Source organism: Vombatus ursinus, unplaced genomic scaffold, assembly GCF_900497805.2.
Source record: "Vombatus ursinus unplaced genomic scaffold, bare-nosed wombat genome assembly UNPS02014797.1, whole genome shotgun sequence".
In the NCBI taxonomy this organism is placed as follows: domain Eukaryota; kingdom Metazoa; phylum Chordata; class Mammalia; order Diprotodontia; family Vombatidae; genus Vombatus; species Vombatus ursinus.
Window position 1 is genome coordinate 13,671,868 of NW_020954575.1, and position 22,875 is coordinate 13,694,742.

General features: G+C 38.2%; 1 protein-coding gene across 1 annotated transcript in view; it reads left to right on the top strand.

Moving 5' to 3' along the window:
- Window positions 1-22,875, top strand: part of CA10 (carbonic anhydrase 10) — a 717,389-nt gene that overhangs the window by 537,793 nt on the left and 156,721 nt on the right. Inside the window, exon 4 of the mRNA XM_027870533.1 lies at window positions 15,384-15,569. Within this exon, the coding sequence (XP_027726334.1) occupies window positions 15,384-15,569 (186 nt within the window). The remainder of the gene's footprint in view (window positions 1-15,383; window positions 15,570-22,875) is intronic.

Sequence of the window (22,875 nt, forward strand, 5' to 3'; positions counted from 1 at the left end):
AGTGGCTTGCTATAAGTCACCGTGATAATAAATGGCATGTTCAAGATTTGAACCCAGGTTCCTGGGCTCCAAATCCAGCATTCTTTCTCCTACATCATACCGTCTGAAGTTCTTCATATATTTTATTAATTGTATTATATTATATTGCATTATATTATATATCATATTATATCATATCATATCATATTATTGTAACCTTATTATATCATATTATAACATTATAACTGCATATAGATAAAATCAAGTTTAAATGAACATTTAGGGCAGTCCTAAAGAAGAAGTCACCAAAAAGAAAGTGGGGGTGGGGAACAGAGGCAGAAGAACATAGAAGGGATAGGAACTGTCATGAGTTTTGGTAGCACCAATCAATGAAGCCTACAGTTAATCAGTCAACAGACTTTTTAAGTGAATATTATATGGCAGACCCTGTGTTAAGCATTTGGGAATCATAATCCCTGTCCTCAAGGAGCTCACATTCTAATGAGGGACACAATATGCAGATAACTGTGTGATATAAGATATATGTAGTATAAATGGGAAATAATCCCATAGAGAAGGCACTGCCAGTGTGGATACATGGAAAAGCTGCCTGTAAAAGGTGGCATTTGGATTGAGCCTTGCAGGAAGCCAGGAGGCAGAGGCAAGTCTGGAGAGATTAAGCCATCTCCTTCTCCTGTTAGGAACTGCTTCCCTGAGTTTCCCCAGCTGCTTGGCTCCCAGGTCTAGGCAGAGACTATCCAGAGCACAGGCCTGGGACAATTAGCCCAATCTCCCTTACTACTCTTTTGGTCACAGTCTGGTCAATACTCCGTTCTATCTGAGTTTTGGAGAGCTAACTGAGCCAGTTGGATCCATTAAGATTATTTGTTGTTGTTTATTCATGTCCATGACCCCGTGGACTTTGTCCATGGGGTTTTCATGGCAAAGATACTGAATTGGTTTGTCATTTCCTTCTCCACTGTGTTCCATTTTACAGATGAAGAATTGAGGCAAGTAGAGGGTAAGTGACTTGCCTAGGGTCATATAGCTGGTAAGTGTCTGAGGTTGGATTTGAACTCAGAGCCTTCTGTCTCTAGGCCCAGTGCTCCAGCCATTGCATCAACTAGCTGAGTTACATCTCAACAATAATCACATTTCCTATTTTGCAGTAGAAATGGATTCTTTAAACCATAATCATCAGCCCAATACGTTTTTATTCAAACCATTCCTTATGAAGAAGCAGCAATGTTTGTTTGTTTTTATAGCATTTTCTGTGATTTGCTTTGACCCTTCCCATTCTTCCTCCTCAACCCCTCATCTTCATGTACTGCTTAACTGCCTTGTTTTTCCTGTGTCCTGGAACACAAGGTATTGTCTCCAAAGACATTTTCATTTCCTTTCTTTATTCTTCATTTCTTTGAGTAGCTGACACCATCTCTGACTCCAATATCAGCCGACATCCAATTCTACTTGCCCAAGTGGGACTGGTACAGGCAGGAAGATAGAAAGATGTAACAAAGATAATAGACACAAACATATCTATCCAGAGGTAAACATAAAACCTTGGTCCAACAAGATAATCTGTTAGGGTCCCATTGCCTTTTATCCCTTTCATTAGGAAAATGGATAGAATGTCTTAAGGCATAGATAGCTGATTTTCTATAGACAAATTTTCCTTTAATTTTCTATTGTGCAGAGCTGTAACTAGGGACGGCTAGGTAGTGTAGTGGGTAGAGTACCAGGCCCTGGTATCAGGAAGACTTGAATTCAAATCTGAGCTCAGACACTTATTAGTTGTGTAACCCTGGGCAAGTCACTTAACTCCTATTTGCCTCAGTTCCTCATCTGTAAAATGGGGACATACTAGAGGAAGAAATGGCAAACTACACCAGTATCTTTGCCCAAAAACCCCTCCAAATAGGGTCACAAAGAGTCAGAAATGACTGAACAACCACAAGAGCTATAACTAGGCAACTTTTGCATCTGGGACAAATGGCAAAAAATGAATATTTATCCTCATTTCCTCATGCAGCATACAAGATAATGAAGTGGTGCAGTCCAGCTGTGATAACTGCATTATCATCAATTGTGATGGATCACTCACTACACACACAATATCGAATGTATTCCTTTTCATATCTTCTTGTTGTCATCCTTCCAGTTCCATCTATAAATGTTTTCAGAATGACCTGGCTTAGCTGGGTCTAATGTCAAACTTTATACTGGATCATTTTCCTCTCCAATGCTTTTCATTGTTTTTGGAGGTGATACTACTCATAACCTTCAGTTGCCCTCCTCTGTAATGTTTTCTAAATGAGCTTGTACTCACAAATAATGTTAACTTAGGCTTCTGTGCCCCTCTGTTTAGTAAGAAGATCAAGTGTTTGTTAACTGAGTGACTTTCTGGGCTCTTTTGGCCTTAGCTGTAATGACTAGTCTTCATCAATAAAATCTTTCTGGAAAATAATGTTAATCTGAGTCAATGTCTATCTATTATCCATTTCATATTCTTCACAATCAACAGCTTGTTTAAAAAAGTCTATAAGAGCTATGGTACTTCCACAATGTCTTCATCCTTTCTTCTAATTTGGTAATGATTTTTTACCTTTGGTCATCAATTCATTAATTCATTAATTCATTAATCTTACAGAAAATATACAAGTTCTTAAATGACTCTCAGTTACCATTCTGTTAAGATGAAGCCAATCTCTTTTTTGGTGACATACACACACACACACATGCATGTATTATACACACATGTGTGTGCATATATGTACACCTGTACATATGCATATGTAAATATATGTATAGAGTATATATTTGCAGATATGCTTATATATACACATACATATCTGTGAATAACCTTGAGAGATGATACCCATAGGAGCTAATAAAGTTACTATAAAGTATAGAGAAAGAAGAGAAAAGAAGAAGCTAGGAAAAAATCTTAGAGAATGCATCCATAGTTAGGGGGTATGATATATATGCTGAACCAGCAAAATAGACTAAGAGGGAGTGGTCACACAGGTAGGAATGAAACTAGGAAATAGTAATGTTATAAAAACCCAGAAAGGAGAAAGTATCCAGAAGGAGAGGATGATCAACAGTGTTAAATGTCCTGATCATTTTAAGCTCACTAATATCATTGCCAAACAAACCTGTTATAGAACTGAGACGTCTGAGACATAACACAGGAAATTCCAGCTGGAAGGAAAGGACATGATTTACATACCAGGGTGTCTGGCCAATCCCACTATTTTAATTTGCAATATGGAGTACACCCCTCAAGGCTACAAAATGCTATGTGTCTATAATAGAACCACCTGGAGCATCTTCTAAACAGTAAGAGCTGAGTAACAAATTCACTTGGCATGAAAATACTAGGGTATCTCTCTGACATTGATGAAGTTTTAGGAAAGTATAAGAGAAACTCATAAGGAGAAGATTAGTTGTTCAAGGTGGTTTTGAAAGTCCTTTTCCCTATAACAGTCCAGATCAAATAATGAGCAAATGACTTAATTGCAGTCAGATTCATTCATCCATCCATTCATCCATCCATCCATTCATTCATTCATTTTTTTCAACAGGCAGTTGTTAAGCACTTATGACTTTGTGTTTGATAGCATGTTAGGTACTGAAGTTGTAACAGCAAAATGAAAAGCATTTTCTGCTCTCAAGGAGCTTACCTTATAGTATTGAGATATAAAATATTTATGCAATAAGTAAATAAAATATGATCTGAGGAGGCAGAGAAAACTAACAACCGAGAGATCAGGAAAGGCTTCCCATAGGAGGTGATACTTGATCTGAGCCTTGAAAGAAAGCTAATGATTTTAAGAGGTATAAGAGAGAAATTACATTTCAAACGTGGGGGATGCCTTATGCAAAGGCATGGAGGCAGAAGATGCAGTGCCGAGGAAGAGCATATAGGCCAGTTTGGCTGGAATATAGAATACATGAAAGGGAGTAATATGAAATAAGTCTGGAAAGATAGTTTGGAATTAGAATGTAAAGGGCTTTATATGACAAATGGAAAAAAGCCTGCATATTATCTTAGAGACAATAAAAAACCACTGATGTCCTTCCATGTAATATGGTTAGGGCTTTGCTGCTTTGTCAGCTTTGTAAAAGATAAATTAGAGAGAGAAGAGCTTGGAAGGAAAGAGACCAATTAGGAAGCTGTCACAATAGCCTGGGTTTACATAGGAGAGACTGAAAAGGGCCAATCACTTAGTAGATGCTCAATCTGTCAATAAAGACTTATTACGTACCTAGTACATAGTAGGCCCTTGTTATTATTAATTATCATTATTTTCCCTCTATTAGGAGCCAGGGATATAAATGCAAAAAATAGATAAATGCCTACTGATTGATTGACTGCCTGAACTAGAGTGGTGACCCTGTGAATGAGAGGAGAAGACAGATTCTAGTAATGTCACGGAAATGGAATTGACAACACTTGTCAAATGATTGAATATGGGTATCAAGGAAGAGAGAAGACATAAGGATAACTTTGAGGATGTGAACCTAGATGACTGGAAAGATGGTCCTCAACAACAACATAGGGAATCTTAGGTGAAGAGAAGAGTGAGGAGAGAAGATATAGAGTTCCCCTTTGCATATGTGGAACTTGGGATTCCTATAAAATATCCTGGTAGACAATTTGTGATGTGGAATTGGAGTATAAGAGAGTGATTGAGGCTGGGAATATAGATTTGGGAGTTATCTGCATAGAAAATCAAATCAGCTGCCTCTTCTTTTAAAACAGATAGAATTTTAGTTCTTTCTCAGCCTTTACATATTTTCACTTTTCCTCTTAAACTATAGGGAACTAATTATTTCTTAGTTATATTGGAATATATTTGAATTTCCCTACCTTGAAAGAGAAAAAAAGCAACCTAATAGACACTTTGCATCAAGCAAAGCAAGTAACTAGTCATTGAATATTTCAAATTTCTAAACCTAATGTTCATTCAAGCTTGCTCTGCAGAAATAAATGTTGAACAGACACTTGCTAACTCCATTAAGTCCAGTGATCTTCATTAGTTTCATTTTGTGAAATCAGTTTTTAAAAAAGATATGCCCCAGTTTTTATTGGGTCATTTTTTTCTCTCTGATACACAATATAAACTCATGATTGCCAAGTATGAATAATTTAGGAATGCCAAGTATTTAATTAATATGACACATTCCTGCAAAATCTGTGAAAGGATCTCTATCATTTAATTTTAGCACCATTCTCTGGAGAGCTGGGTTCCCAAGAGAGTGACTGTGACCTCAGGTTCCAGAGGTAACCCTGTGCGACTACTTTCCTGCTCACACATCCCTTACTTCTGTGCTTACCCTCAGCCGTCAGTCAATCGATATAGTTTACTCCTATCAAAGGCATTTACTAAGATAACATCATGAGAACAGGAACTACAAAACATTAACACCCCCCCCCAACCTGGGATCCATTTTCCCACAAATATACACAACATCCATGGGAAGAATAGACACAAATTTAGGGTGCAGTGGTAGTGAGGTAGGCACATGTAGAACTCGTGTGGCCAACCCAACTTGCAACTCCCATACCATCAGGATTCAAAGTCATTTCTGTCCCGTGGAATCCTCCCAAAGTTCCTTCCTGGGCACAGTATCTCTGGTGGGTAGATTACTCAACTTGGCTCACATCTACAGCCAGAAACGTTCTCTGCTCCCAGAGGTCCTACTTCTAGAAATTACTTTCTCCCTCAAGTGACTGCCTCACTGCATTCATGTGTGTCTGGAATATATGTCTCTTCTCACTGATGAATTCAACGTCTCCTACTGGTCAAGTAGATTCACTTCAAAGTGGCATGGTTGATGGGGAGGGAGATGAAAGAGAAATTCTCTCCTGCTTCCAAGAGTAATTTTCTCCTTAGTAGCCAGGTTCCTCATGCTCAGGACTGACTAATTTATCTGAACCTTAGCTATTTAAAGCTCTACAAAGGCATGTCCAATTTTTACTCATCCATTGAAGTGACTCATTTTAATTTATTTAAGAGACTTGTTTGCACTTCATAAAGATATCAGCTGGCTGACAGTGGCCAAATGTTTTAAGGTAGTTTAACACTTTATTAAAGCCTTGTGATTATGGGCTTTCTGGGCTAGGGTACTGGTGAAGAACCAACTCCCCTTCATAATTAATCCATCACTCAATAAATCCAGTTATCAGCAAGTATTTATTGAGTGACTACTATGTGTCTAGCACTGTGTTGAATGTTGTAGAGGATTTTAAGACTTACACTGGTCCCTGTCTTAAGAGAAGTTTATTCTCTGGTTCTCTTTGAAGATATGTCTTAAGTAAGAAATAGCAACATAAGGTGCTAGATAATGAAGTGTTGGGTATCATTCATTGTAAGGTAGTTACACACGTAGAGTTCAAAAGGACCTCAGAGTCATCTAGTCTAACTCATACCTGAATGAGAATCCCCTCTTCAACATCTCTGATATTTGGTCATCTAGCCTCCCACTTGACCAAGGATCCCCACTTTTTTTTTCCAGAAGCAGCCCATTCTAGTTTTGGAGAACTCTAAAACTCTTAGAAAAAATTGAGATGTTTATTTTCTCTTCCTCTCTCTTTTTAAACCTCAAATGAATATTTTTATTCAATGTTCACTTATTACCATGGTACAGCAACAAAAAGCTCTTAAAGTCTGTGTCAACTATGTCGGGAGACCGTCTTCTTTCCCTTTCCAAAGGGAGGAAGGACTTCTGCCCTTTGTTCTAATTTTGGCCCTCTGAGGCAAAATGAAGAAAATCAGATCCCTCTTCTATATAACAACCCTTAAAATACATGAAGACAGCTATCATGTTCCCCTAAGATTTGTCTTCTTTAGACTAAGCATCCCCAATTCTTTCAACTGTCATGGCTTCCAGTCTTCTTTCTCACCATTCTGGTTTCCCTCCTCTATGGGACAGTTTGTAAATGACCTTGCAAAGATGTGGTACCCAGAATCCTGCATAAGGCATGAACCACATGTGGTCTTCAACCTTATTTTAAATGTGGGTACTTAGACCTATAACATTGATATGCCCTTAAGTGACATTTAGAGAATGTCTAATCAAAGGAAGGAGGGAGAGAGGAATAAAAGAATAAGAATTAAGGTAAATAAATCATATTGTGATAGAGTTGTGCTTCAATCCATCTACTAAATACAGTGGGTCAGGAATTGATTAATCAAATATCCAGTAGTTAGACTGTACATGAATTATCCATTTTCAAACAATTAAATTACAATAAGACATAATTTATATAACAGATTGTCCATTAAAGAGTTTGGGTTAATAAAATGCTGTATAACAGAGTTTGCTGTCTCTGAAAATTCAAACTTACGAAATAGTTAAATTAACCTATAGGAGGGTGTCATAATTATTTGATACATTGAAGAATTTCCATACAATTTTTTTTTAAATCAGGGATTTTTAACCTGTGTGTGAGGGAAACTTTGGGTAGTTTGGTGAAGCCTATGGACCCCTTCTGAAAATAATGTTCGCTGCCTACATTTATAATTTAAGGAAATGGTAAGTTTCAGTTGGAGGTTCTTGAAAATGTAAATAAATTATTCTCATCAAAGTTCTCAGACTCCCAAAAATCTACCACCCAAAGAATCCATCAGCCCCAGGTTGAAAAACTCCTGCTTTGAATAGTAAACCAAACCCTAGTTTGGTTCAGTTTCTTTAAAAAAAAATTATCTATTCTCAACTCTTTGCAAACATTATTTTGCAAAGTAAAGCCTGCAGTATGTTCAATTAAACACGGCTAAATCCTCTCTATTGTGTCATCAACCCTCTCCCAGGGTAAGTGATGATTAAAAGTGGGGAATCTAAAATACAGAGTATTTGAGTGACACTATTCCTTGTGCTCCTAATCCCCACCCCCTACTTTCCCTAGGCTTTCTGTGGGGCCCAAAGCGTTGCAGCTAGGTCTTCCATACCAGCACTCTGCTCCTGAAGACGAGAAGCTTACCACTTGTTCATTTCTCTGCTGTGCTTCTGGATGAGAAGAAATTAAAATTCTCACCATGTCTTTAATCAGAAACAAACAGAGATCTTGCATTTCTTGCATTGTGGGACAACTGACAGAACATGTCAGTTTGCTAAAGTGTTTTTTTTTCTCTTCATTTTGAGTTTAAAACAAAGCAAGATGGAGATTTGCATCCATTGCAAAAAAAAAAAAAAAGGCAGGCTGCACATCCTGTCCCCTGCCCTCTTCCATTCTCTGAGCCTGAACAGTGCCCCTTTTCCCAACATGCTGTGCACCAAAGTAGTTCATTTGAAACATAGTAATTAGCATTACAGATAAAATGACACTGCAGCAATGTTAATTACTACAGTGCAGATGTACGGCTAGATATCATACATAATGTTGTCAAGCCTCTACTTTTAAATTAAAGTGCAACAAAGCATACCCTGGCTACACGTCTTCTTCTGATTAATACAAATTAATGTTATTTCAGTTTCAGGGGAGGTTCAGGGAGGACAGTCTTTAATTGTTAAGCAGCAAAAGTCAAATGGCAAAAGTAAGGCTATCCTCCCCATTGCTTTCTCACCCCACTCAGATCGTTTCATGTTGGCACCAAGTTAAGAGACAGGGAGCCATGGGGTCAGATTGACATATGGAGAAGCTTCAAGCAGTAGCATATGGGGGTTTCCATCGGTTTCCTTTTTTTTCTGTTTTCCATCCTCAAAATTTCAGGAGCTGTTTATTGCATCTGAAGTACTTTGGAATTTTGTCTTCATGATGCAGAGTTGTCATTCATCATATGGTCAGCATTCGTTATTATTATTTTGGCAACAGGATGTTTTCATGGACTATTAGTAACAGAGGGCAATTGGGTTGTAATCAAAGTCCTAACACTGTCACCTGACCCTAATCATCAACCTGCCCCTAGGCAAATATTTATAGAATACCTAGTACATGCAAGCCATGTGATTTGGTACTGTACAACAGAGGTGTCAGATTCACTGATCTGCAAAACTTCCCAGTGCTACCTGAACCCGATTAAAATATAATTGGGAAAGGCTTAATAAAATGAATATAAATATAATACAACACAGATAATTTTAATGTGTGGTTTTCTAAGGCACTGTGCCTCCCAGGGCAAGTGCAAGGGGCAGCTAGGTGGCACAGTGGATGGAGCGCAGGCCTTGGAATCAGGAAAACTCATCTTCCTAATGTCAAATCTGACCTTAGACTAGCCATGTGACCCTGGGCAAGGCACTTAACCCTGTTTGCCTCAGTCTCCTCATCTGTAAAATGAGCTGGAGAAGGAAATGGCAAACCACTCCAGTATCTCTGCCAAGAAAACCCCAGATGGAATCACAAGGTGTTAGACATTGTGACTATAGGAGACAAAGGAAACTAAGATCAGGCCCTTGACCTCAAGGAATTTACAGTCTCTTTGGAAAAAATAAGATATACACAAATAAAAAGTTCACTAACAATGCAGGATAGTACATGCCAGGCACCAAATTTCCTCAGACTTTAAGCACTCAGAGGTAAGTGAGAACTGAAGTGGTTAGGGAAGGCCTCTTGGAGCAGGTGGGACTATGGGCTGGTGCTGGAAAATTGTCAAAAATCAGCTGGGTAGAGAGAAGTGGAGATGGCATCCCAAGTAGGGAAGCAATCAGATTTACTGCAGCAGAAAGAGCACTAATTCCAAACCCAAATTCTGCCTTTTAATATAACCTGTGTGATCTATGCAAGGCACCCAACTTTTCTGAGCCTCAGTTTCCTCAAATGAAAAATGAGAACTCGATGACCTCTAAAGGGAAGGGAAGGGACCAGGTATTTACTAAACACTTGCTATGTGTCAGTCACTGTGCTAAACTCTTTACACATAGGATCTCATTTGATTCTTACAGTGCCCCTGTGAGGCACTTGTTACCTCTAGGGTCCCTTTACAATTCTAAATCCTCTGATCCTGTAAGTGTAATAAGAAAAAGCAGTGGGCAGGGATTGTCCATATGATATTCAGAGAATAGTGAATAGATCCGATTTGGCACAAATTAGATAGAGCTATGTAGACCTAGTGCGATTCCTCTGTGAACTTATACTCAAAGGGAGATTGAGTGATGATGATGATAGTAGTAGTAATAATTGGCATTTACGTATCACTTGCATACTGTTACTTTACATTTGTTATTTAATTTGATCCTCACAAATACCCTGTGAGGTAGGTGCTATTATTTTTCCCATTTTATAGATGAGGAAACTGAGACTAAGAAGGATTGAGTGATTTGTCTGGGGTCTCACAGCTACTAAGTGACTGAGGGATTTGTACTTATGTCTTTCTGACTCCAGGACCGACACCCTATCCATTGTGCCACCTAGCTTCCAGTTATAAGAACATACAAACACCAGAGCAAAACCCCTCAACCATGACATAGAAAGATAAGCAAGGGGTATTCATCATTTACAGATCAACAGTAAGCTCATTGATCATAAAAATGGGGGGAAAACCCACATGTACAAAAATATTTATAGCAGCTCTTTTTGTGATGGCAAAGAACTGGAAATTGAGAGGATGCCCATCAATTGGGAAATGGCTGAACAAGTTGTGGAATATGAATGTAATGGAATACTATTGTGCTATAAGAAATGATAAGCAGGTAGACTTTAGAAAAACCTAAAAAGACTTATATGGACTGATGCTGATGAAGTGAGCAGAACCAGGAGAACATTGTACACAGTCACATTGTGCAATGATTAATTTTGATAAACTTAGCTCTTCTCAGCAAGGCAAGGATCTAAGACATCTCCAAAAGCCCCACAACGTAAAATGCTATCCACATCCAGAAAAAAACTATAGAGTCTGAATGTAGATGGAAACATACTATTTGCTCTTTTTTTTAGTTGTTTTGTTTCTTCTTTCTCGTGATTCCTCCCATTGGTTCTAATTCTCCTTTACAACATGACTAGTGTGAAAATATGTTTAATATGAATGTATATGTGGAGCCTATATCACATTGCATGCTGTCTTGGGGAGGGGTGAGGAGAGGGAGGAGGAGAAAGCTTAAAACTCAAAATCTTATGAAAGTGAATGTTGAAAACTAAAAATAAATAAATTCATTTAAATTTTTAAAAAAGAGTAAGCTCATTTTAGGATTAGTGAACAATCAATTAGATAGATCAGAGGTCAGCCAACTATAGCTCACAGGCCAAATCCAGTAGAAAAATTTGGCCTGTAGGTAGTGGGCTGGATTTGGCACTTGGGCTGTAATACCACTGAGATAAATCCCAAATGTATCAGTTCTCCATCTGCTTCTCCATCAGTTTGCCATTCAATGTTGCTGCATGAAAAATGGAGACCATCATTCCTTTTCCCATCCCACTCCATCTACCGTGGACAGAATTGGGAAGGGAGGGCGAGATGTGAAAACATTTAGAACACAGAGACACAGTTTTCCTAAATGGGTCTTCTTTGCTGAACACTATACCATGCATAAAAAATATAAATTCCTAAATTTCAGAGACCTCCTTTACACACCAAAAGCCAGCTCTTTAGCTAGCCTCCCTAGGTTGATTCAAAGAGCTCTCTGTCTGTCTGTCTCTCTGTCTATCTGTCTGTCTCTCTGTCTCTCTCTCCTCACTGCTTCTAGGTTTTCTGTGTGTCAATATATGCAAATATATTTGATCATTCTCCACAAGCCATAAAAACTCAATTGAGTGCCAGAAACAGAAGGCTTTGAAGAAACTAAGGTTATAAATCTTCTCCCTTATGACAGCGCTAACATGAAGCATATTAAAGAAGAGAAAGTCAGTCTCTTCAGGCTTCTTCCAGCTCTCAAAGTTGGTGATTCTCAGATTCCTTAGGGCTTATTTAACTACTCCCCAGTTCTCTGCTCTGCCTCCCCTTCCCCCCAATTATGGCTGAACTTCTTAGAAGATTTTGCTTTAGATTGTATGCTCCTTGAGGACAAGTATAACAAGACTTTGATAAATGCATAACCTATGTGGGAGGTACCAGGAACTTGCTTCTGAGAGAAGACATTCTGTGTTCCCCTACTGCATGGATGCTTCCATCTTAGAAGATCTGGGCAAGCATTAAAGCACCTTTGCACTCCCGAGATGGAAACATCCATGTGAGTGGGTGGGAACCTGCTTCTGGGAAAAGACATCCTGTGTTTCCCTACTATGTGAGTACCTACGTATTAAGTGATATGGGAATGCATCAAATTCCTGTTATACAAGGACTATATTTTCTACTTCCTTTTTATCCCTCATAGTAGATAGCACATAGGAGAAGGTCAATAAATACCCATTCATTAACTGATCCTTTGAGCATATGCAAATCCTATTGTGGGAGTGGGCAAGTGAAAGTAGGAGGACGAGGAAGGAGACAGCTGAGGGACAGGAGTGCTAGATCATGGAGCATCTATATCACACTCAGACGTCACCTGGGATTTCCTCACCTGGGATTTTAAGATTGTCATATGTCTCCTTCCACGTTATTCATCTAGGCAAGGCAGGGCAAGGCAACAAGCATTTATGAAGTATTTACTATGTTCAGGCTTTGTGCTAAGTGCTAGGGATACATTTACAATAGAAACACAAGACAAAAAGCATGGTATGAGGGAAAGAGAAGAGAAGGTATCTAAATTGTAGTATAGTGTTGAAGTCCAGAAAGACAGAAGCACAGCTGGGAAAGGAATGTAGTTTAGCTAGTTCCAAATAAAGGAAATCACCAGTGGAAGAAGGAAGCTGATACAGTAGAGTGGACACCTTGGTGGAATAGTGGATAGAGTGCCTGGCCTGAAGTCGGGAAGATACAGCTTTGTAAAATTAAATCTGGCCTCAGACACTTACCTAAGGTAAGTGACCTTAGGCAAATCACTTAACCCTGCTTGCCTCAGTTTCCTCATCTGTAAAATGAGTTAGAGAAGGAAATGGCAAATCATTCTAGTATCACTCCCAAGAAAAACTTAAATGGGGTCACAAAAAGTCAGGCATGACTGAAATGACTGAACAACACAGGGCAGGGATGTTCTAGGTTAGGAAGGACATAGGGACTGCTGGATGTTCCAAGGTGAGGTGGCCCCAGGCATGGAGGGAAGTTTCAGGGTAAGACTGAAGTAGGGACATTTTGTGGAAGTTCAGAACGTGGGAATGGAAGAGTGAGCCTGGAAAGGAAAGGAGGGAGAAAGGAGCTAAGTTTTGACAAGATGAAACACAATACATCATTAATGTTTAAATTGAAAGGTGCCTTCACTTTCTCTTCCTTAATTCAGTGTTGGCATTATTCAGATCTCAGAGAAAGTATGTTTTATAATCCATATAAATGTACCTTCCCTTGACATTATCCCCTGACCCAAACTTCTTTCCTGCAGTCTTGGATAATGAGATAGCCCTTCTCTTTTGACAAAGACAAGCCCATTTAATAGTCACTTGATCTCATGACCTCCTGCATTCTCCAGTGAATTTCATCTCTCTCCCAAAGTTTTTAACTACCTTCTTTTTGGGTAGAAAAAGATAATGGTTTCCCCTTTGGACATAACGAGTTTGAGATATGTGCAGGAAATCTACTTTAAAATTGCCAATAGACAATAAATGCTACAGGACTGAAACTCAGGAAAGATGCTAGGACTGGATATATAGAACCTGTTGAGAGATAATTAAACCTATGGACATGGATTGGGTTATTGAGGAAGAGTATAGAAAGAGAAGAGAACAGAAGAAAGCCTGGGATAGAACCTTGGGGGAAATCCATAGTAATAAAGGAATGGGATAGATTATAAGCCAGCAAAGGAGACTGAGAAGGAGCAATGATGCAGGTAGGAGAACTAAGAGAGTAATACCATGAAAACCCAGGGAAGAGAGAGTGTCCTGGAGGAGAGGATGATTATCAGTATCAAATGCACCAGATAGGTCAAGAAGGATAAGAATGTTTGGAATAGTTTCTATGAGGAGTAAGATAATCAATAATTGAGAAATTTTTTTTTAAAACTGCCTTTCTGTAGTGAGTGCCCAATTGGATAACATGAATCTATAATATACCCAATTAGCACAATGCTGTGACTTTCTCCAGATCCATTCAGCAGCCTATAGGTAGGAGCAAAAGAAAGAGATGGTACAAGTAAATCAACAGCATAGCTCAAAACTCATCCATGTCATCTAATTTAACTCTTGGTTTTGTCCTTTTGAAAGTTTTGATCCACAAAGTGGGTCCACCTAATGTGCTGAAGGCCTTCTTTTTTCCTGACATCCCAAATGTACCAATGGAGCACTTTGGCTGTCCACCTGTCATTCCCCATTCTTACCATTCAATCAACTCCTCTTCTTATCATATAATTACCTGATGATGACATTTACCCCTGTTCTCTGTTGATTGTAACCTGCTCATATCCACCATTTTCCTCTTCATTGCTCTCTGTGTGGTACTCAGTTTTCAGTACTTTGGAGGCAGTGGTGTTCCTTATCTTGCTGTCATAGAAACAGTACTTGCAAAATATGCCTATCGCTATCTGCTGAAAATCCACTTTTTCTCATGTGCCATTGTGTATGTGAAGCCTTTCTCCATCTTGTCTGTTGAAATCCTTTCCAAACAACAGCAACAAATGAAAATGAATTCTGTGTAATTACAAATTACCAAAGTTGGCTCCAGATAAGAGTCGACAAAATACACCTCTTTCCCTCCTTTATTAAAGATGGGGATTATGTGCATGAAGTGTTACCTATACTGTTCAGGGTTGCTCAATGTCTTGGTTAGTTTTACAAAACTGCTTTTTTCTCTTTTTTTAGTCTTTATTAAGAGGCATGGCTTGTGTTGGAGAGGGGAAGTGATATTTTTGGAGTAGAAGATATTTTTAAAAAGATATAAATGATATTTTTAAATCCTTCCTTTCCTTCAAAATCCAATTCAAATCCTATTTACCCCATGAATATAACCTTCTTCCTCTTCCTGCCCAATATAGAAGTGATTTCTTCCTCCTAAAATTTCTCATAGTGCTTTGCCTGGACCTTTCTTTTGCATTTAGGTATTTGTATTTTTTTTTCCTGCTCTCCATCATTGTATTGCAAACTCCTTGAAAGCAAGGTCTATGTTGAGCCCTGTATTCCTAGGGCCCAGCAACATGCTCTGCATATATAGGTGCTTGATGAATGTTTGATAAATTAATTATGAATTAAATCTTGTTTAAGAGCATAAACCTCAAATTCATTGGAGAAAGTAGCTCTCCATCCACAAGCATGGAATTCATATTCAATAAATAAAGAAAGAATTATTCAAAATTCAGCCCCCAGGATCATGTGTAAATTATTTCACACCTTTTTTTGAGATGTATTGCTTCAAATCTGTTAAGAAGTTTTGTGATTATTTTGCGAAAAGTAGAATGGGAAGGAAAAAGTCTTTACCTTTATTCTTTCACGGATTGTTTTTCAGGTCAGTGGGACCATGTACAACACAGGGAGGCATGTGTCCCTCCGACTCGACAAGGAACATTTGGTCAATATATCTGGAGGACCCATGACATACAGTCATCGCCTGGAAGAGATCCGGTTACATTTTGGAAGTGAGGACAGCCAGGGGTCAGAACATCTACTCAATGGACAGGCTTTCTCTGGGGAGGTATGTGAACTAACTGGAATTGTTGATGTAAGCTGTTTCCCTTTCCAAGGAGAAAGGAACTTTCATCTAATTGTCACTCACAAGAATTGGTACCTACATCCAGGGATACAATTGGTGGATATAGCAAGTACATGCCACATAAAGGTCCATGAAGTGCTTCTAATGGGTTCTAGTGGTTCCAGTCTTCTCTTATAATTTAATAGGGCTGAGGATGCTCCGATACCAAGGAAGGATTTTTTAAAAACTTGATTTTTGCTGACTAGGAGATGATGATTCCCATCCTCGGAGAGTTTCTTAGGGAATTGTATTTGAACCATAACTCCTCACCTCTACTATGAACCTCCTTATAAAACCCTCCTCTACAACTGGTGAATCATGTATTATATATCATAGTCTAAACTCAAAAACAGCCCCGCCTGCCATATGTATGTCATGAGACCCAATTTTAACACATGTCAAATAACTGTCAAATGCCAAACTTGTATGACTGATCTCCTATAAGACAGCTGTGTCACAATGTGTTCCTGTAAATTATGGGTGGCCTTGTGTGACTCCAGAGAAAGCTAACCAGAATTTGTTAAGCTAAGGTCATTTGTGGCATGATCTTTGCTAAGCAGGTTACCAATTAAACCCATTTTCTTTCCATTAAACTCAAAAGTGATCATCAAGTCAAAGTTCTTTTATAAATAGTACAGCTACTAGTTTCTATTTTTGAGTTTTTAGCAAATACCTTTATCACTCCTTTGGTGCCCCGAGATAATATTTGTAACAGCACTTTGGAATGGTAAGGCACTACACCATTTACTCTCTTGTCCCTTTCTCTTTATGTCAATATTGTATACATATTTCTCCTTTCTCCAAGCCTCTTGCAATAAGGTGGCCTTTCTTCTTCCCAAAGCCAATCCCTCTCTATGTGCCCTTGATCCCATCCCTATTCATCTTCTCCAGCAGATTATTGTCTCAATTGTCCTCGCTGTCCATCTCCAATCCCTCCCAACATGTCAGTTTCTTCCATACTGCCTTCAAATATGCCTAAGTCTCTCCCATCCTTAAAAACCTTCACTAGAACCTATCTCACACACAAACACACACAAACACACACACACACATGTCATTATCTTATATTTCTCCTCCTTTTCTCAGCCAAAATCTTCCCAGAAAAAGCAGCCTAGACTCACGGTCTCCACTTTTTCTCCTCTTATTCATTCCTTAATGTTTTGCACTTTGATGCCCAACTTCATTACTTAATTGAAGCTGATCTCTGTAATGTTACTAATGATCCCTAAATTACCAAGTCTGATATTATGTTCTTCCCTTAGTCTTCATCCTTCCTGATCTCTCTACTGCCTTTTGACCTATTAATCACCCCCCTCCTCCTGAATATTCTCTCCTCTCTGTGACATTATTCTCTCCCAGTTCTTTTCCTCACTGGTTTGCCACTCCTACTTAGACTCCTTTGCTAGCTCATCATCCATATCATACTTTTTAACTGTTGAAGTACCCCAAGGCTCTGTCCCGGGTGCTCTTCAGTCTCTACATTTCTTTCTCTAAATTGTTTAAACTGATATCCCTCATTTTCACTACATGATTGGCCCTTCTCCTGTTCTAGTCACATGTGGCCCTGATAATCTTTTATGCTGCCTCTTTCATAACAGCTATATTTTAGCCAACTTAGCCCCACCATAAATATCTTCATTGTCCTTTGAGCCGTCTACAGTTTTGATTCTTCTGAGAGCATGCTGCTCCACTATCTATAGCAACAAAGCATAATGAGGACAAATCTGATATTGAAAAGATAGACTTTGGCAGAAGGGAAAAGTTTGAGATCATTGAAACTTCTGTGTAATTTCTCAAGTGTGATCCAATCTGATCTCCCTCTGAGATATCTATATTGCCTATCTGAGATATTTATACTGATAGACTAACTCAATGGGCTGCCCATCCAAATGGGCACTATATGGAAATGTTCATTCTTCATCTACTTTGATTATTTTCTGTTCTTGATTTCCTTTTTTGGTGGTGGTAGATAGGGTATTGGGTGACAAAGTAAAATCTCAAACTAATTGCAAAAAAAATCCTGCCTAACATAGTGAACTTTTCAATCCTGTTTGTCCTCTACTTATTCCATTTTTCTATCTCTCTCTATGTCTGTCTAGTTATATACAGTGTCCCAAAAATCTTAGCAAAGGTTTATAAGCTATTAAAGTTTAAGAACTGCACTAAAGCTTTTGGGATTTCTTCCATATATGTGTGCATGTTTATATTAAGAAACATAGTTTTATTGCTTTCAAGTTCATGTTGCTTTCAAGAAGGCTAGCACATAGCCTCTTAGAAGTCCTTATAGATTGCCTGTTTTTTAATGAATAAATAAGCATGATTTGTAATTAGCTAGCCAGAAGTATGCAAATGGTTACTTCTAGGTACTGGAGGGTACCTAAAAACAAGCTTTTTTACTGAGAATTTAAATTCTGGCATATTGAGTAGTCTGGTTTATATGATTAACTTATATTCCCAAATGGAGAATGGAATTATTAAAGCAAACAAGTCCAGTCATTATCTAAATTGTCTTAAAATTCAAATGAGTAAAGTATGAATTAATAAAGCTTTACTGGACTAAAGAAGGACACCTTAGTGGGCTGGAAAAGAAACTAAACTATAAGAATGTCTTAATCAAGGAGAAATCTTGTCTGATTATCATACAGAACACCATGCAGGACTCTAAGAAAACAGTCTAATGCAGTGGGGAAAATGGTGGAATCCAAATCAGGAAAAGTGGCATCTAATTCTGACTCTGTCATTAACTTGCTATGTGACCTTGGGTACATCACTTTAATATCTCTGAGCCCCAGTTTGCCTAGATGTAAAATGAAAAAGTATAAGACTCATTAATTTGGAGCTAGAGGAGACCTTGGGACAAGTCTTTCATTTTACAGATGAAGAAACTGAGACCCAGAGAGAACAAGTGATTTTTCTAAGGCCACATGGTTAGTAAGGAGCAGTCAGGATTGGAACCCAAGTTCACTGATTCAAAACTCAGTGATCTTTCTGCCTCATCATGCTGAGTTAGATTCAATGATCTACAAGATACTTTCCATTTTAAGATATTTTCCATCTTTTTTGTGACATAGACCCTGCTTTGGCAAGTTGGTAAAACCTATGACCCCTACTCAAAATAATGTTTGTGAATGCATAAAATGAAATATATAGGACGGCAAAGGAAACCAATTATATTGAAATAAATATGTAATTTATTTCCCATTCAAGTTCATAATCTATCTGAAAGTACAGGATCCATGTTAAGAACTTCTGTTCTATACATTTTGTGCATAGAACATGATGTATTTCTGGAGTTTCTTGGGCAGATCTGAACCTTTGCTGCATTAACTAAAATCCCATTATTTCTCGTGCTTAAACATATTCATGTTTTGTTGGTGGATTCTGAAGAATCCTTTGAGGGAAACCTGAAAAATGGTTTCCAGCAAGTTTATTTACATTGTTGAAGATGAATAATCGAATTACCATCTGCACTATCTATCACTGCCGATAGTGATGAGTCAATTAATGCCTGGCATTTTCACTGGCAATGTGCAACAACAGTTATCCGAAGAGCAGCAGATTAATTGCAGGCTTGTCAAATGATGTTATTGTAATTGATGGTAATCATTTACTTTGTTTTATAAAGCTGGGTGGATGTATCACACAATTGGCACCCACGTTTTCACAAAATTATTCATGTCCCACATACAGAATTCCTGGACACCTCCTTGGAGCTCTGATAAATGAACATATGTATGTATTCAGATGTCTATTCCTTTAAGAAAGGAAAATCAACAGTCATTATTAAGGACGGCTTTCAATCTGCTAATCAAGTCTGAGAGCCTAGATGGCTGGTTGACATAAAGAAAGCAGCACAGGAAAACAAATATTTTAGCAGGAGGGGGGAATATTCGAAAAGAACTTCCATTATTTGTTGACTTAGGTATAAATTGTAACATTAAGAACTGAGTCTAGACAAAAATAAGCTATCTCAACCACCAAGACAAGATGGCTGTAATCCAGAACTCTGTCTGGGAGGCCTGGGAGATGTAGTCATGGCAAACAAAATGGTAGCTTGCTGGAAGTTACTGTCTTAGAGGTCACTCAAAGGTGTCCAGGGATACTGTAGAAACAAGGAGGCAATGTGTTGCAGTGGAAAGAGTACTGCATTGGGAAGCAAAAGAAGTAAGTTCAAATCCTAACACTGCCATTTCATTTCTATATGCTGTTGGGTAGATCACATGATATCCCTACGCTTTAGTTTCTACATTTTTTTTAAATGAAGGAAGTAGAAGCTATGACTTCTGAAACCCTTTCCAAATCCAAATCTACATTCCAATGACTCAGGGAAGATGGATTCAAGTTAGTGTGTTGGACTTGGAGTAAGGAATACCACAGTTCATATCCCACCTCTAACACTAGATATTTGACCACAGGCAAGCGTCAAAAGGATTCCAAGTTAAAAAAAAAAGAAGAAGAAAGGATTCCAAGAGCCAAAGGTGAGGACAGAGAGGATTCCAGGAATGGAGGACAGTCTATGAAAAATCATGGAGGTGGAAGATAAGCATACACACACAAATATACACCACACACAAAGCATCACACACACACACACACACACACATACACACACTACATATACATACACACAAAGAAATTTGGGAAGAAAATGAAGGCAAAAGCATTTAAGGAAAGAACCTTGGAGGAAATAGAACAATCAAGAATCCTTTTTCAGAGTTCTTTTTATTTCCTGAACTACTTTCCTCTTTGGCTTTAGTTTCCTCATGTATAAAATGGGAATAATAATACCTATATAATAATACCTATCTCACAGGGTTGTTGTGTGACTCAAGTGAGATGGAAAAAGAGGAGGTAGTTACAAAGCTGTACAAACTTTATATAGCTTTGTTGTCATCACTACCTCTACTTAGCTGCCAAAGTGATCTTCTGATCACTTTACACACTGCCCTTCCTACTACACAATAAATTCCAGTGCCTCCCTTTCACCTCCAGGATCAAATAAAAAAATCTTTGTTTGGCATTTAAAGTCCTTCACAATATGGCCCCTTTTTCCTTTCCAGTATTCTTATGCTTAACTCCTCTCCATGTATTACAGCAACATTAGCTTTCCTGCTGTCCCTCATTCCTGGAATATTCTCATTTCTACTCCCTGGTTTCCTTGGCATCAATGTCACTACTACTACTACTATTACTACTAATAATAATAATAATAATAATAATAGCTAAGATTTAGATGGCACTTTAAATTTTGCAATATACTTTATAAATATCTCATTTTATCCTTATAATAACTCTGGGAGGTAGGTGTTATCATTATCTCCATTTTGTGGATTGAAGAAGGTTAGGCCCAAAGAGGTTAAGTGATTTCCACAAGGTCACAGAGTTAGTGTCTGAGCAGAATTTGAACTCAAATATTCCTAACTTCAGGAATTCTTAACTACTATGTCAACACATTCTTAACACTATGTGCCTCAAGCTTCCTTAAAGACTCCACTTAGGCCCCATATTCTGCAATAAGCCTTTTTCAGTTCCCTCTCCACCCCACTACCCCAGTGCTTTTCCTCTGAGATTAGCTCGCATCGACACTCTCTATATATGGTGTCCTAAAAAGTCTTATTGCAGTTTTAAGCTATTAAAACTGAAAAATCTACCAAGATTTTTGAGACACTGTATATATCTTATATGCTGATACTTGTTTGTGTGTTATCTTCCATATTATAATGTGAGATCCTTGAGAGCAGATACCATATTTTTGCTTCTAATTATATCCCCAGCCATTAGCACAGCACCTGGCACATAATAAATTTCATAAATGTTTCTTGATTGATGATAAGCCCACCAAAAGAGCCAAAGAGGTCAAATCACTGGGTAGAAGAGAGGGTAGAGGCCAGGGTACAGAAAATCAAGGTATATCAGTTCAGTATAGAGCAGGCTGAGGGTGCATCTTAGAAAAAGCATTTGTGTAACTCAGATGATCACCTATGACTTCTGCATTTATGGGTCAACAGATGTCATTGCCTTTTGTCAGGGTGTAGGTGAACAGCTGTAGAATTTTTCTGATTCAAAAATGAGAGAAATCAAGAAAAACCATGACATTATTGACAAAACAATGGGATTCAAATCAAAAGACTAGTCATGACTCTGCCACTAATTAGATAAGTGACCTTGGACACATCACTTCCTTCTATTTCATCACCTCATTTGTTCCTAGGTTATATGTGTGGACCTGGAAGGGACCTTAAAGGCCATCCAATACACTTTCCCTGTGCTGTCATTTTACGTATGGGGAAATTAAAGCCGAGATAGGTACAGTGATTGGTCCAAGATTGCATATCCAGTTAGTAATAGAGTCAAGATTCAAACTCAGGTCTTCTGACTCCAAAGCCAGCACACTCTATTATATCATGATGCCTCTTATGTATGTGCTACAGACTGTTGTGCCCAATGGTTCTTCCAGCTCTGACATTTCATGAGTTTGTGAGTTAATGGAGTACATTACCTAGATTCTTGGAAACTTTCTAAGTAGGCAGCTTTCTTAGTAAGTAACCTTCATTGTAAGAAGAAAGACTATACTTCAGTGGTACTGATAAAACTACAGTTCAGCCTGAAGACAGAGAGATAGGCTGACTGACATCTCAGGGTTTCAGCTCTAGGATTCTCTGTACTCAAAACATCTGTTAAGGAAGAAGTGGAATAAAAATGTGAACTGATCCAACCATTTCGGAGAGCAATCTGGAATTATGCCCAAATAGTTATTAAGCTGCCTGCCCTATACCCTTTGACCCAGCAATACCTCTACCAGGTCTGTTTCCCAAGATGATTAGAAAAAAATGAAAAGAGCCTATATGTTCTAAAATATTTATAGCATCTCTCTTTGTGGCAGCAAAGACCTGGAAATGTTGGGGATGTCTATCAATTAGGGAATGGCTGAACAAGTTGTGGTATCTGATTGTGATGGAATACTACTGTGCTGTAAGAAATGATGAACTTGATGATCTTAGAAAAACATAGATAGACTTGCACAAAATAATGAAGAGACAAATGAGCAGAATCAAAAGAATGTTGTATACTATAACAATGAGATTGTTTTAAGAACAATTTTGAGTGACTAAGCCCTTTTGACTATTATAAATACCCAAACTAACTACAAAGGACATATGAAGAAAGACACTCTCTGCATCCAGAGAAAGAGCAGATAAATAAATGGATGCATAGAAGGTTTTACATACACATACTCATACACACACAC